The sequence below is a fragment of the Lytechinus variegatus genome, chromosome 1 (assembly GCF_018143015.1).
Source record: "Lytechinus variegatus isolate NC3 chromosome 1, Lvar_3.0, whole genome shotgun sequence".
Lineage (NCBI taxonomy): Eukaryota > Metazoa > Echinodermata > Echinoidea > Temnopleuroida > Toxopneustidae > Lytechinus > Lytechinus variegatus.
This window is the reverse complement of record NC_054740.1, coordinates 34,953,522-34,966,687: the sequence shown is the minus strand read 5'-3', so window position 1 is coordinate 34,966,687 and position 13,166 is coordinate 34,953,522. Positions and strand designations below refer to the sequence as shown.

At 33.8% G+C, this 13,166-nt stretch overlaps 1 protein-coding gene across 2 annotated transcripts in view; it reads right to left on the bottom strand.

The window, feature by feature from the left end:
• Positions 1-1,206: 1,206 nt before the first annotated feature.
• The window catches only part of LOC121412481 (H(+)/Cl(-) exchange transporter 4-like), a 30,832-nt gene continuing 18,872 nt past the window's right edge, over positions 1,207-13,166 (bottom strand). For both annotated transcript variants that reach the window (XM_041605298.1, XM_041605303.1), the window contains exons 8-19: positions 9,983-10,072; positions 9,220-9,344; positions 8,136-8,280; positions 7,680-7,765; positions 7,314-7,432; positions 6,702-6,816; positions 6,202-6,297; positions 5,449-5,507; positions 5,052-5,159; positions 4,139-4,263; positions 3,332-3,426; positions 1,207-2,760 (exon numbers count right to left, since the gene is read on the bottom strand). In XM_041605298.1, coding sequence (XP_041461232.1) covers positions 2,670-2,760; positions 3,332-3,426; positions 4,139-4,263; positions 5,052-5,159; positions 5,449-5,507; positions 6,202-6,297; positions 6,702-6,816; positions 7,314-7,432; positions 7,680-7,765; positions 8,136-8,280; positions 9,220-9,344; positions 9,983-10,072 — 1,254 coding nt within the window. In that variant the 3' untranslated portion in view covers positions 1,207-2,669. The remainder of the gene's footprint in view (positions 2,761-3,331; positions 3,427-4,138; positions 4,264-5,051; positions 5,160-5,448; positions 5,508-6,201; positions 6,298-6,701; positions 6,817-7,313; positions 7,433-7,679; positions 7,766-8,135; positions 8,281-9,219; positions 9,345-9,982; positions 10,073-13,166) is intronic.

Genomic DNA, 13,166 nt, shown 5'->3' with positions numbered 1-13,166 from the left:
CAGACATGCTGCATTCAATAAATTACACATATGAAGGAATGCAACAAAATCATTTCTTTCTCCATCTTTTTTTTCCATTCAATTAGAAATTTCCCCATTACATAAACAAAAAGGAAGTATGAATCATATTGAACTGGTGTTGAATAAAAAGTGTCACAAGTGCTACATGACTGTTTTGTGAAAATCACAATAAAGTTTAACTCTATTTCTAATAATCTCAATTCAATCATAGCTTAAAGAATAGATCCATACATTGTAGCAAATACGAAACAGTATGTATGCACTGCGACTGACATTCATATTCCGTTTTTCATATTTAAAATATTAAGATTGTTAACTTGGATGTTTTTGTTTAAATTTGTGACCAAATTAAAATTGGGAACACAATTTGGCCTCCATATCCTGCTTATCTTCTAGTCTTGTAGCATATTACAAAACATTTTATGAAATGTGCCATACAAGTTTTGGGTTAAATTAAATTTACTAAAAACTGTATGGAAATTCTGAGAGGAAATCTTATTCTACTATATGCACTTTGCCGACTAAACAAAGTAGCTCCAATTACAAAATGGGTCCAAAGTGTTACTTTTCAGTCAAACTTGGCTCACAAGATCTTGTCACAATAATCAAATAGACATTGATCACATCTTTTTACTGGTACTTGAAACAGAGTCAGCACTGAAAGACATTCACATACCAGTTACTACATTATGAAGCAGACAGTTAATAGCAGACATAAGGAAGTGTGCAAATTACCTGCATTTTTGCTGGGTCCCATGTACTTATCAGCTACACTCCAAGAATTACTTGTACTAAGACTTAACATTAATATAGAGATGCCACACAAAAACCATATTCTTTCTGAATTGGTTTAAAATAACCATCACAATCCATATTTGATCATCCATTGATTAAATCTGTTGCTTTTATATTAAAGATAATCATTAACATGTGAATCCAATGGTGCAATGTCCTGTGCTTTTTGTGATACAAGGTCATTTCAAATTATGTAGGCCTATACTCCTATAACATCAATAAGCTACATAGATCTTAGGATATTTTTAAATCTTTAAATTTCAAGTCCTGTATTCTGAATTCAGGTCTAAACCTGTGCTCAAAAGTTGTGGTATGGATAACCAATTGTGGCAGAGATTCCATTATTTTTTTCTGGACTCCGCTAAACAGTGGTCTAACTTATTGATCTTACTGATCATGGTGATAAATATACAGTAATGAAAATAATGTATAGGAAATTGGGAACTCAATATGCAAATGATGTTGAAATGGCCTATGATCATTCCAAATATTTGGTATAGAATATTTCCATTATCATCAAAATGCCATGCATCATCATATATTGAAAACCTTGATTGTTAGGTATCCCATCCAATGTACTTAATAATAAATGATTGAGATCAACTTGTAAGTACTACCAGAATTCAAGGTTTGGAGTTGGAATGCATCGCATAAACTAGTTAAAAGTTGCTAAGTATTGAATCTTACACAGTATACCTCCTGAAATATTCCAGGTTTTTACTTTCATGGTGATACAATACATGGATTCATAATAAAATGAAATGTTCACATATATCATCTACAATGTTTACATATCTGATGTTCGAACCAACTGAAATTTACAGATAGTGCATTGATGTGAAACCTACAGATGAGACTGTATACATTGGCCTGACACAAACATACCAACTGTTACAGAGGTACTTGTAATGCTCACCGGATTGGTTCAAATGTTCGGAACAGCCTGGTTTAAATCTAGACTTGTTCATAAAGACACACTACTGTTAATATGTAGCACTTTGACAATTCTGCTACGATAATACTAGATTTTAATTCAATAATTCTGATAGCCAGAAACAAGGCAAAGCAAGCTGTTCCTGTCTCAGATCCATTTCAGACCATGCACTTGGACAGAAATTTCTTCATTCCTACAAAAATTCTGGTAATATAACAACTGTTCATTGCACATAGACGAGACCACTAATCATGATGCAGTCAATATATGAATGCACTTGTGTCTCACAAACATTGCATTAATTGTTTCAAAGCATGGTTCTATTTTCACAAAGATTGCATAAGTCTGATAAAAGAGTAGATGGTTGAGAACAAGAATTAAACTTATATCTTGGTGGCATTGCACACATTGAATGAGGTACAGATTTCCCCTGCAAGCAAATTAATGTGAAACCAAGCATCTCTCCATTTAGTGAATTTGCACACTATTAAATTATGCATACAAATATTTTATGGACTGATTAGTCTGAAAGATATCCCCCATTACTTCAATCAATGATCTGATATAAAATACATACAGTAGGGATTTACTTCGCAAGGTGGTCATGAAATACCCTCTAATGTAACAAATTTGCACAAAGCTAACAGACATCAAAACACGTGATGCAAAGTGACAGAAAGCTGATTATGTTTATTTAGAGATATATGCAATGGATTTTAGAATGTCCTTCTCAGTGATAAAACATATGTTATGTGACAGTTGAAGCATCGCTAGACAAAGTCGATCAGAGCAGAATGAAGATCTTGTTGATCCAGAGATACAATACTTAAGATGCAATTTCTGGTGATGATACCCAGAAAAATAAAATTCCCCTTTGACTCAATCATCTTGCACATAATTGAGCATGGTATCGGTAGAGCTAGTGAAACATGACAGAAAGTGGATCCTGTTCATCCAGTGAAGCAATATGCCTCAAAACATCTTTCTTGGTGATGATACCTAACAACCGCCTGAAAGGAAATAAGAGAAAAGAGTTTAACGTCAATAAGATTTAACCCAACTTACGACTATCAGCAGCTCTGGGTAAATATTGCTTGTGTTCAAGATTAAAAGAAAAAAACAGGAATGACTTATTGGTGATTTAAATAGTCATCAATTAAGGGGAATTTTGAAGTTTGCAGTTATGCAACTTCAAAAAATTGGTGGCTCACAATTTTGAATCAGAAGACAATGTATACACAGAGAGGTATTTATATGGTTAAGATATAAAGCCTTAAATAAATATACAAACTTATTTTAGGTACTTGTAGCTAGTATTTCACTTCCTAAATACCCTAGATAAAAAATATGTGAATAATACTGAAATCAAGATGAAATAAAAAATATTAAAAATAAACAGGCATCACTGACTGAGATGCGATTCATTTTGGGTGCAACTTTTACTTTGGCACTTCTCTTTTGACATTAACTTTCAGAGTGCGTTCGCATTACAATAGGTATAAATGCGTTGCGTCTCAGGCAAAGTCGAGACCCATGTGAGGTTAGCTTGTGCAAGGTTGAATGTATCGTTATCTTTCTTACCCATTGTGTGTAACCAATGTTTGTCTGAGACCAAGTTTTCTAAACATGTCTACCACAGTACTCATTGGGGTTTGATCTGTGATCTGAGATGGACACTGTCAAATATAAAACAAAAAGAAAAGAAATACAATAAGATTAAATCTGTTTTGAACGCTTGATATTCCTCAGGACTAGTTCTTTTTGGATGATCATTTATTTGCCAGTTTCCATGGGGCAGTCACTACCATTGGACAGTGGACAAGCATCAGCGAGAATCGTCCTCAAAAAGCGCCGTACATGAAGATTCAAGGGCAGGCCGCTAGGGCATTCTAAATGCAGATTTTTTGCGGATGTCCCAGATTTGCATGCTCCTAAACAAGGGTTTGATTAATATTTAAGATCAGTGATTTGTGACTTCAGAAGGCATGGAAAGTAAATAGCCTATGAATAAACCCCCTAAAATTAGAAAAAGCCCCCTAAATCACAATGGTTTAAGGGGCGTTATTTAATTTGGTGGGTTTATTCATAGTATAAATTCTCATTCCATGCCTACCAGCAAAAATACCCCTTTTCCAGGTTTTTTTTTCTTGCAGATGCTTACCACTGTCCAATATCAGTGACTCCCCCAGATTCAAGTTATGCCAGTTATCTTCAAAATGTTCTGCATGAAATCTCAGATTGAGCAGAGAAGTGGCAACTGCAATTCAGGACTTCAAAATTCTGGCACAACCATCCAGACAGACCTTACCAAAGATAGGGATATCAACAAGGGGCACAAAAGCATATTTTTTTTATGTTTCATCATCTAAGTGCAAATTAAGTGAATACCTGATTAAGTATATGTGACATAGTCAAACCAGCTGGTCTATCAGGGGTTGTAAATTTTGGCATAGAATGAGTGAAGTATACTGTAGATTGGCTGACTACGCCTTCTCCTTTCTTTCTTGCTTGTCCTAGAGGCATGGAGAGAGAGGGGGGAGAAAGACAGAGACAGATATATAGATAAGGCAAAAGAGAGAAGAGAACAACACCTATAATTATTATCTACACAAGTGCATTAAAAATTTGGTCTGCATGATTTGCCTGTGCTATATCAGAGTGTATTTCATGAGGCACACAAAATTTGAAATATTTCCAATATGCTCATGTACATAACTTGTTATGCAATATGCTGTATTGCACGGTCTAGTGAATAATAATATATGTGGGATGCTTCTGCTCTAATTCTGAGCCATCTAATATGATATAAAATCAATGTTATTTCAAATCATAATAAGCAGAAAGAAAATATCTAGTACTGAATTTGATTATTGGGCAATAACTGTTATGAATAAGACATCAATAATGTGACTTCTTCAATCCATCTGTTACATATGGCCAGTGGCGGACCTTGACTCGGAGGAGACAAAGCATTGGAGGGGCACTGTATTGTTTGTGGACATTGCTGTGCCCCTCCAATGCTTTGTCTCCTTCGGGTCACAGTCCGCCTCTGCATATGGCACTTGCTTCGGGTCATCTATCCCCTTAACCATACCATATTCTAAAGTAAAATTAGATGTTATGAACAAAGTCGATAGGATGTGTATGGGTCAGAAACATGATATTTGCATCGCAAATTAACAATGGACATGTCACCAATACAGGGACAAACCCATAAGCCAAAGGACATGTCTTTATCATCCTTTTGAATGTTTTTTTTTTCAAATACTAGCATACTTTGCCATTAGAACTGTATACTTACTCAATGCGTAGACTAATTCTCTTCTATACACAAGTCCCGCCAATCTCTGTGATTGTTTGGAGACGATAACAGGGTATGAATTGAATGGACAGTCGGCCGTCAGGAATTCTACAGAAATATGGGGGAAAATGCCACATAGATAATATTGATCATTAAAGGGGTCTGTGCAAACACCCATGAAATAACCTGCTAGCTGGAAATGAAACTCAACACATTTCATAAACCTCCTCATAAATGGTCAACCTACTGTTGAAAGTTACTAAAATATGACCATATGGTTACTTATTTATATATATAAACATGTACACACAGCATCAATAAATATATCATCAGTAGACAAATCTCAGATATCTTCGAGAGATATATAAGCATAAAATAAAATGTCATTATCATTTACCTAGATCTTCCACTGTCATGGCATCCTGAGTGATAGCTGCAAGTGGTGGATCTCCTCTCCTATTCAATTAAAGATAAAATTATAAAAATACAATTTCATATACTGGTATTAAAACAAAATATAATGTTATCCTTTGCAATTTTATGCAAATTTTAGTACCAGGGGAAAAGTGTGTGTATGGGGGGGGGGGGGCTTGTGGTTTTGGTGATTTTCCCTCATCCTAAATGTTAAAAACCCTCTTAGTTAAAAAAAGATCTCCCCCCCCAAAAAAAACAAACAAACAAATGAAGGTATAAATGAATGAATGAATAAAATGCTGTAAGGTTCGACATGAAATAAAATTTGACATGAACAAATGCACGAAAACAGCCCTCAGAAATTAATCTGGAGATTGGTTTCAATTTCATCACTTACATAAATACACAAAACATGCATTTATGTGGTGTTCAAGTGAGTAAGAGGAGAACATTGATACTGTCATCAACATGGTAAGACACCTTTTTAAGTATGGCTCCTTGATTTGCTTTCAGCAATTGAAGGGACAAATGCTCAACATTAAACAAACATCTGAGAGCAGACAAATAAGTAAATAAGAACTTCAAGTCGATCAAGATTCTCTTTATACAGTAAGCACATGAATAAATTTTGTTAGGAAGGATGTCCCTTTTGCTTTGATTATATAAAAACCCAAATCCTGTTCATGATTTGTGAATCATTGTGTAAAAATATCTATCATGGTTACATGATACTTACTGAGGTTTCATAACATCTATAGCTAGTGATGTATGCATAAAATCCCTTTTACTGTCTAAGAAAGGATAACCATTTAAATGGATATGACCATCATATCTGTAAGAAATTTCATGATTAAGGATAATATTAAGTGGAGCGCCTCTGGCAACCTTGCCTGCATTACACGATTCAACATAGCAGCAGTGCTGACTTTGAAAATAAATATTGAATAATTATATAATATTGACTGGCTTCGAGGGGAACATAAAATATGTCGCTCCAAACAGAATCATATTGGAAAGAGTTTTTAGACGAGGGCAATATGATTCTTTTACGGGCAACATATTTGATGTTTTCCGGAAGAAGAGCCTGTCAATATTATTATTCCAAATGGGAATTTTCAATGATTTCTTGTTCAGTTTCCAGAGATCTTGAGTATTTTGGGGGCCAACTCGGCCCAAACCCATGTGTATTTTTTTCACTGTATAATCGGAAATAATGTATTTTTTTGTCAAGGATACATTCCTTCTTTGCAGAAGGCGTCACCAACCCACTTGCTGACCATGACAGCTACCATCAGCGGTACAATGTACACCAGACCACCGGTCAGTTCAAACATGATCACCACCAGAGATACTGTCAAATCAAATTTAGACAAATCAGTCAAATCAATTTATTAGAATAATCATCACAAAATAAGAATACATTTTTTCTGTAAACTGTATTGTAAACATGTATAAATACACTGCAGTGCAAAAGTGTATTTGTTTATATTTTTCATAAGACAAACAAAATTAAATGACCATTAAACACCTCCTCCTCAACCTCATCCTAGTCCTCCACCTACTCATCTCATTTTCATTCCTCTACATCCTATGGCAACCCCTTGTCCTCCTTCCCCAACCCCTATCTTTTCCCATCATCATCATCATCACCATCATCATCATCATCATCGTCTTCGTCGTCATCATCATCATCATCATCATCATCATCATCATCATCATCAACATCAATACCCTCATCCTCACCAAGATCACCACCATCATCACCATCATCGTCGTCATTATCATCAGCACCAGCACTACCATCATCCTCGTCACCACCATCATCATCATCATCATCCCCATCCTCACCTGTCATCCTAGTGACTCCACCCAGAGTAGCTGCTGCACCCACCATGGCATATAGTCCTGGAGTGATGCACTTCCCAATGAACTTACACTCGTGGAAGATATACCAGTCTGGGTTTTTACTGCAGGGTCAAATAGAACAGAAACATACTAGCAAAATGACACGCAAGTCAATTGCCAGACACGTGATATGAAATGTATCACATGGTTTCGACCTTATTGTTACCGTTTTATTTCTGATTTTTTATAATGGGATGACTTGCAACTTAATACATGCAACTAGTCTCCATCACTAGTAATTTTCAGAAAGGCATAAAACCCAACTCTTTCATAGTTTGTATATCTAAGATTACATAATTTCATACTCACTATGCAATCTGTTCAACCAGGACACCCAAGATTCTCCCTGCGATAGCTCCAACAGCCATACTGGGGATGAATAAACCGGCTGGAACCTGTAACAAATGCAACATACATACTCATGCTATGTAGAAGTTTGAAAAGTTAAGGGGCGTTTTCCATAAAGAGTGGTTTAGGAGGTAATTATTTGGTTTTCTATTAAGTTTGGAAAAAATGCTTCTGATAACATAAGCTGTGTTGAATTAAGAATTATAAAGTTCACTTTTAAATGATAAATGACTTTATGACTGACTTCTAAGACAAGAAAAAAAATCTCCTTATCCTATATGAATAACCACTGAAAGACACAGGATTGGGTTTATTCTATCATTCAAATTGTCTATATAATACATAGAGCTTTGCTATACATCATTTTCATGACTGTTTGGACTCTTGTACTATAATAACTTAAAGCATTGACCATACCTTGATACCAAATGTGAAGATTGTGATGATTGCTTTGAATGCCAGCGCTAGAGCAAGGAGCCAAAGAGCATTGAAGATACCAGGGCCTGCTGCAGCTGTGGGGTAGACAGACTTGTCAATACGGGTGTAGTTCCTTTGATAATCACTGTGTACATGTGATTATGGAGAGAAAAAGTCACAAGAAGATCTATCAAGATTCTGCCATTGCATGGCATATTGTTACATATATGACATGGCAAAGTAAAAATAAGTATGTGGATTTGGTGCTTCATAAATTACAGCATAAATTAGGCCTGGGAGTAAACATCCATTGATCGAATGGTTTGAATGGCTTGTAGGTTGATTCATTCATATGCAGGGGTGCACTTGGAGAGATGCATAATACAAGCACTGATTTAGGATACTTTTTTCATTGGATATAGTTTCTTTTAAAGTAGAAATTACAGAGAAGGGGGAAGAACAGGCTAACTTTCATTTATGAGGAACAGTAGCTACCCTAGATGTTCAATAATTGAAAAAACTTGTTTGGGAGGTCTTTGAAGTAGGTCAACGATAGGCTTAGAAGACATGACTCCAGACGAAAAATCGAATGATTCCATTGGGGTTTTTTCAGGAAATAATTGAATGGTAAAATTGACATTTGTCCCAGGCCTAGTATCAATATAATTTATATGGAGGGAGGTGTACTAAAGGGAATACTGAATATTGTGTATGTTCATGTAGATCATGTGATCATTTGTGAACAGAATTACACTTTATATTTGCCTGTTAAATACTTAAGTTAAGATGATGGTAAGTTAAAGTACAGACAATTTTTTTTAATGTGATATCAATATTCAAACATGAAAAAAATCTAACCCTATTTCACTACATTCACCATTCTGAACTTAACTGAAACTCAATATATATTTTATACTGCATTCATGTCCATTGTGGATTAAATTGTTTGCTTGTAAAATAATATGGGAGTTACATCTTCTAAAAAAAATACACATCAATCAATAATAATAATAAATCCTTCGCCTCATATTGAAGAAATTGTATCACTGTTGAACTAAATTAATTGAATAAACGTTATATTTACCATAGTAGATTATCATCTTCTGGTCCACATTCAGAGAAGAGTAGTGAGATAAGCTTGCTTGTGTTCATTCTTGTGTACTGATTGGGAAAGCTGACGACAGCTGTGATCAATGCTAGTAATATCACCTAGGAATACAGACATTTACATGTATGCTCTGTAAATGTTAATTCATAATTCTTTAATAACTATTGTGGAGTCTCTTGCTAAATGGACATATAACTGTCTTATAAATGTAAAAAGGCTAGAACATGGCAAATCTGAATAATACGCAAACATTTAGAGTTTAAGATTTTTGTCAACCTTTTTAAAAACTCACTTATTATTTTTTTCTTTTACAAAATAGATTACAGTTTTTTTTAACAGTGTACAACAATAGCAATATAGGGAAGTGGAAATTTTAATGATCTTGGACACAAAAATTTGTTGAAAATACAAACCACCAGAGGAAATTTCAGGCTACAAAGTAAAACAAACTAAATGTACATCATACCCCTGATGCATAAAACATACAAATGAATGTGGCTTTGTTACAAGTGATAACTGCCATAAAAAGTGTTGACAGAAGTGTTGACATTGGTACCTGTAGTTTACTGATGATGGTGAACTTAGGTTCATTTTAAATGTTGTGAATAAGGCCTGTTTTTCTGATACTCTCTTTCTGTTTGGTTATCAAATCTCAAATCATAAAACTTGATACATACAGTATCAAGTATTCCACATATATTGATTAACATACAATATGATTCAAAGAATTAGTACATACCTCTGTGACCGGATATTGCTTTAATTTTGAATTCTTCCTAAATTTGCACCACTTCAGATTTAATTTGTTGAAGAATGCACCATAGAGACCCTGGAAAACGAACCAAAAAAATTACCATCTTATAACGATAAATTTTCAAGTCTTGAATCCATACTCATATACAGTATATTAATATGTTATTTAAAATACAGGACGAGGAAACTATCACTGATTTTCCTCTGCATTGAATCAAGTAATAGTGTGGGTTATTGTTTATAATAATAATAATAATAGGCATTTACATAGTGCCATCTATCTAGAAATATTCTATTTGGAGGCGCGTTGTTATTATTACCTTGGCTTTAGCTCGAGCTGCCTTTCAGCTCTCATGCATTCAAGGAATTAATCCTGCCAGGTACCCATTCACCTCACCTGGGTCGAGTGCAGCACAATGTGTATAAATTTCTTGCTGAAGGAAATTACGCCATGGCTGGGATTCGAACACACGACCCTCTGGTTCAAAGTCAGAAGACAATATCCACTGGGCCACAATGCTCCACACAATTATCAATTTTGACAAGTTATATATTTTTTCACTCATAAAACATGCATTTCCCATTTTCTAACTCAGATTACAAAAATTACACAACAGCTAAAAGAAAGAAATATCACATATATAAATCATGTCATGTTTATTAATACTGTAATATACAGTTGCTTAAAATAAAAGCTCTGCTTTTTGCCAAATTAACAGGCATCCTTAACTTATGTTAACACTTGTTTCGGAGGCTTCAAACAAGAGTTAACACCATATTTTGTGTTATTTCAATGTCCTGGATGAGAAAAACTAGGCATTTTTTCAACAGCATGTTTGGTTTTGATCTACAAAATTACAGGAATGACTATGTCTTCATCAGATTTTCATATTTTTGATGATATACAAAAGAACTTGTTTGTGATTGAATTTTACAGTTGTTAGTATGTGTTTTGTTAATATGTGTTACCCTCTATCAAAGTCAGGTTATTTTAGTTTGTAGATACGTGCATACTAACACTTACGTGCATACTTGATAAGACTGTGTTGATAATAATGTCCTATGATGAACAATTATAGTACATGTAAATGATATTTTTTCAACTATAATTTGATTAATTTCGTGAGCTTGAGCTCTAGGTAGGTATAGGCGGACAGTTAGTACTTTTGCCATAAATAGAATTACCCTAACACCATTCACTACCAGTGATTCCAATACCAAGAATTGTTTTGATTTATAGAAATAGATCATGTACATATAACTTACATGTATTGTATGTACTATTAAAAAAAAACCAAAAAAAACAGCATGTTGAATAAAGCAAAGTAAAGTGCTATTAGTACTTATCTGAAAGTGCAGTATCAATGACTTTTAAGCCCCTAGCACAGAAAACTTCACGAATCGCACATAAATGTTCATAGTAAACATAATGGATTTTACTATATGCATGTATATGTTACAGAAACTGTTGTACTATTAACATTGTTGAAGTCTCTGAAACATACACTGTTGCTAATCAAAGGCATAAAAAATAATCGCCAACCAACTTTCTGCATTGGACTTAATGGATAATTTGGGATTTTTTTTAATTGGATTTTAAAAAAAATAAACAAGTGTTAAAATTTAAATAAGCTTTTAGCTAAATGATGGAAAACGCAATATGTTAACAAGATTGAAGTCTCCGAAACACTCTGTGAACCCTAGCAAAGCCACTGAAATACAAGTTTCGGCATTTCATCACTTTGTTTATGCATCATACATATTCATTTCTGTATTAGATGCATTTCTATTACTATATTCCCTTTAAAGCTGAATGTTTGCCTATTTCGGCACCAAGGCATTGAAATATGCTCTCTTTGTGTAATAGTTCACATTTGTGAATTACATTCACGAGACATTAATTTGTTTGATTTTGTTTACATTCAGTCTTATCACTGATATGCCATTTGAAAAAGGTAGATTTGTCAAGGTAATCAGCTTTAATAAGGGGCTTTTATAGTGCTAACATGACTGAAGTCTCCGAAACACATATTTTTGTTAACTGAAGCCTCCGAAACACACTTGTGAGAAATTTCCAACTTTTTTATTTGGTATCTGATTTCCATGGGATTTGTGTTAGTACTAAACCTTCATGGAGAAGTAAATGTATAATAATTTTTGCTTTCCTCTTCGACTTGGAAGATGTGTAATTTTAAACACTTTGATGTCAAAATCCAAATTTGTGATGAATTTCAAAAACTCATAGACTAGCTGGTGTGCCAATTTTTAAAAAACTAAGAAAGTTTGACTCCAAAACTTTAAAAAACTTCAAAGAACATTTAATTTGTGAATGAAATATTTTCCAAAAAAAAAAAAATTGTCATTTTTGTCATGATATCAAAAACTGATTTTATCAGGCCTCTACAAATTTTTTTTTTGTCACTTGCCCTGTTGGGCAAGTGATGAAAAAATTTGCTTGCCCGATAGAAAAAACTGCTTGCCCAATTTTTAAATAATTTTTTCATTATGACGGCACTACTCATATTTTTATTAAGGTATACAAAATAACAATTGAGAATCATGTCCAGTATAAAAGAACACACATTGAAAAGGATATTTTCAGCAACGTAGGCCCGAGTCTTTACATTTATTTTGGAGAAAAAAAATCGATATTTTATGGGTATTTAAGGTTTTAAAAAACCCTTCAACAAAAGTTGCTAAAATTTCATATTTTGCATCTTTAAATCCATGAAATGGCTACCTGTGTAACATATTTCCTTAGAATTGCTTTCATTTACCGTAGTTGGAAACTATAAAGAAAGCCAGTGAAAAATGTTCAGCTCTTTATTGACTCGGAAAAAATTATTTTATCATCAAAAGTGGAGTGGCTAAAATTTCACATTTTGCATCTTTAAATCCATGAAATGGTCATTTATTTTCCATATTTCCTTGATTAAAAAAAAAAATTAGTTGGAAACCATCAAGTCTTTTCTTCATCATTTTATGATGTTCCACTCGGTCAATAATTTTATCTACATGTTTTCACATGCTATTTTTTTTTCTATTTTGAGGAATACCTGTTCACTTATTAATGAATTATTAGTAACATTGTTTAATATTGTATGATTTTTAAGTAATTTTTTTCACTATGCTTAGAATCTTGGGTGTGTGTGTGTGTGTGTGTGTGCGTG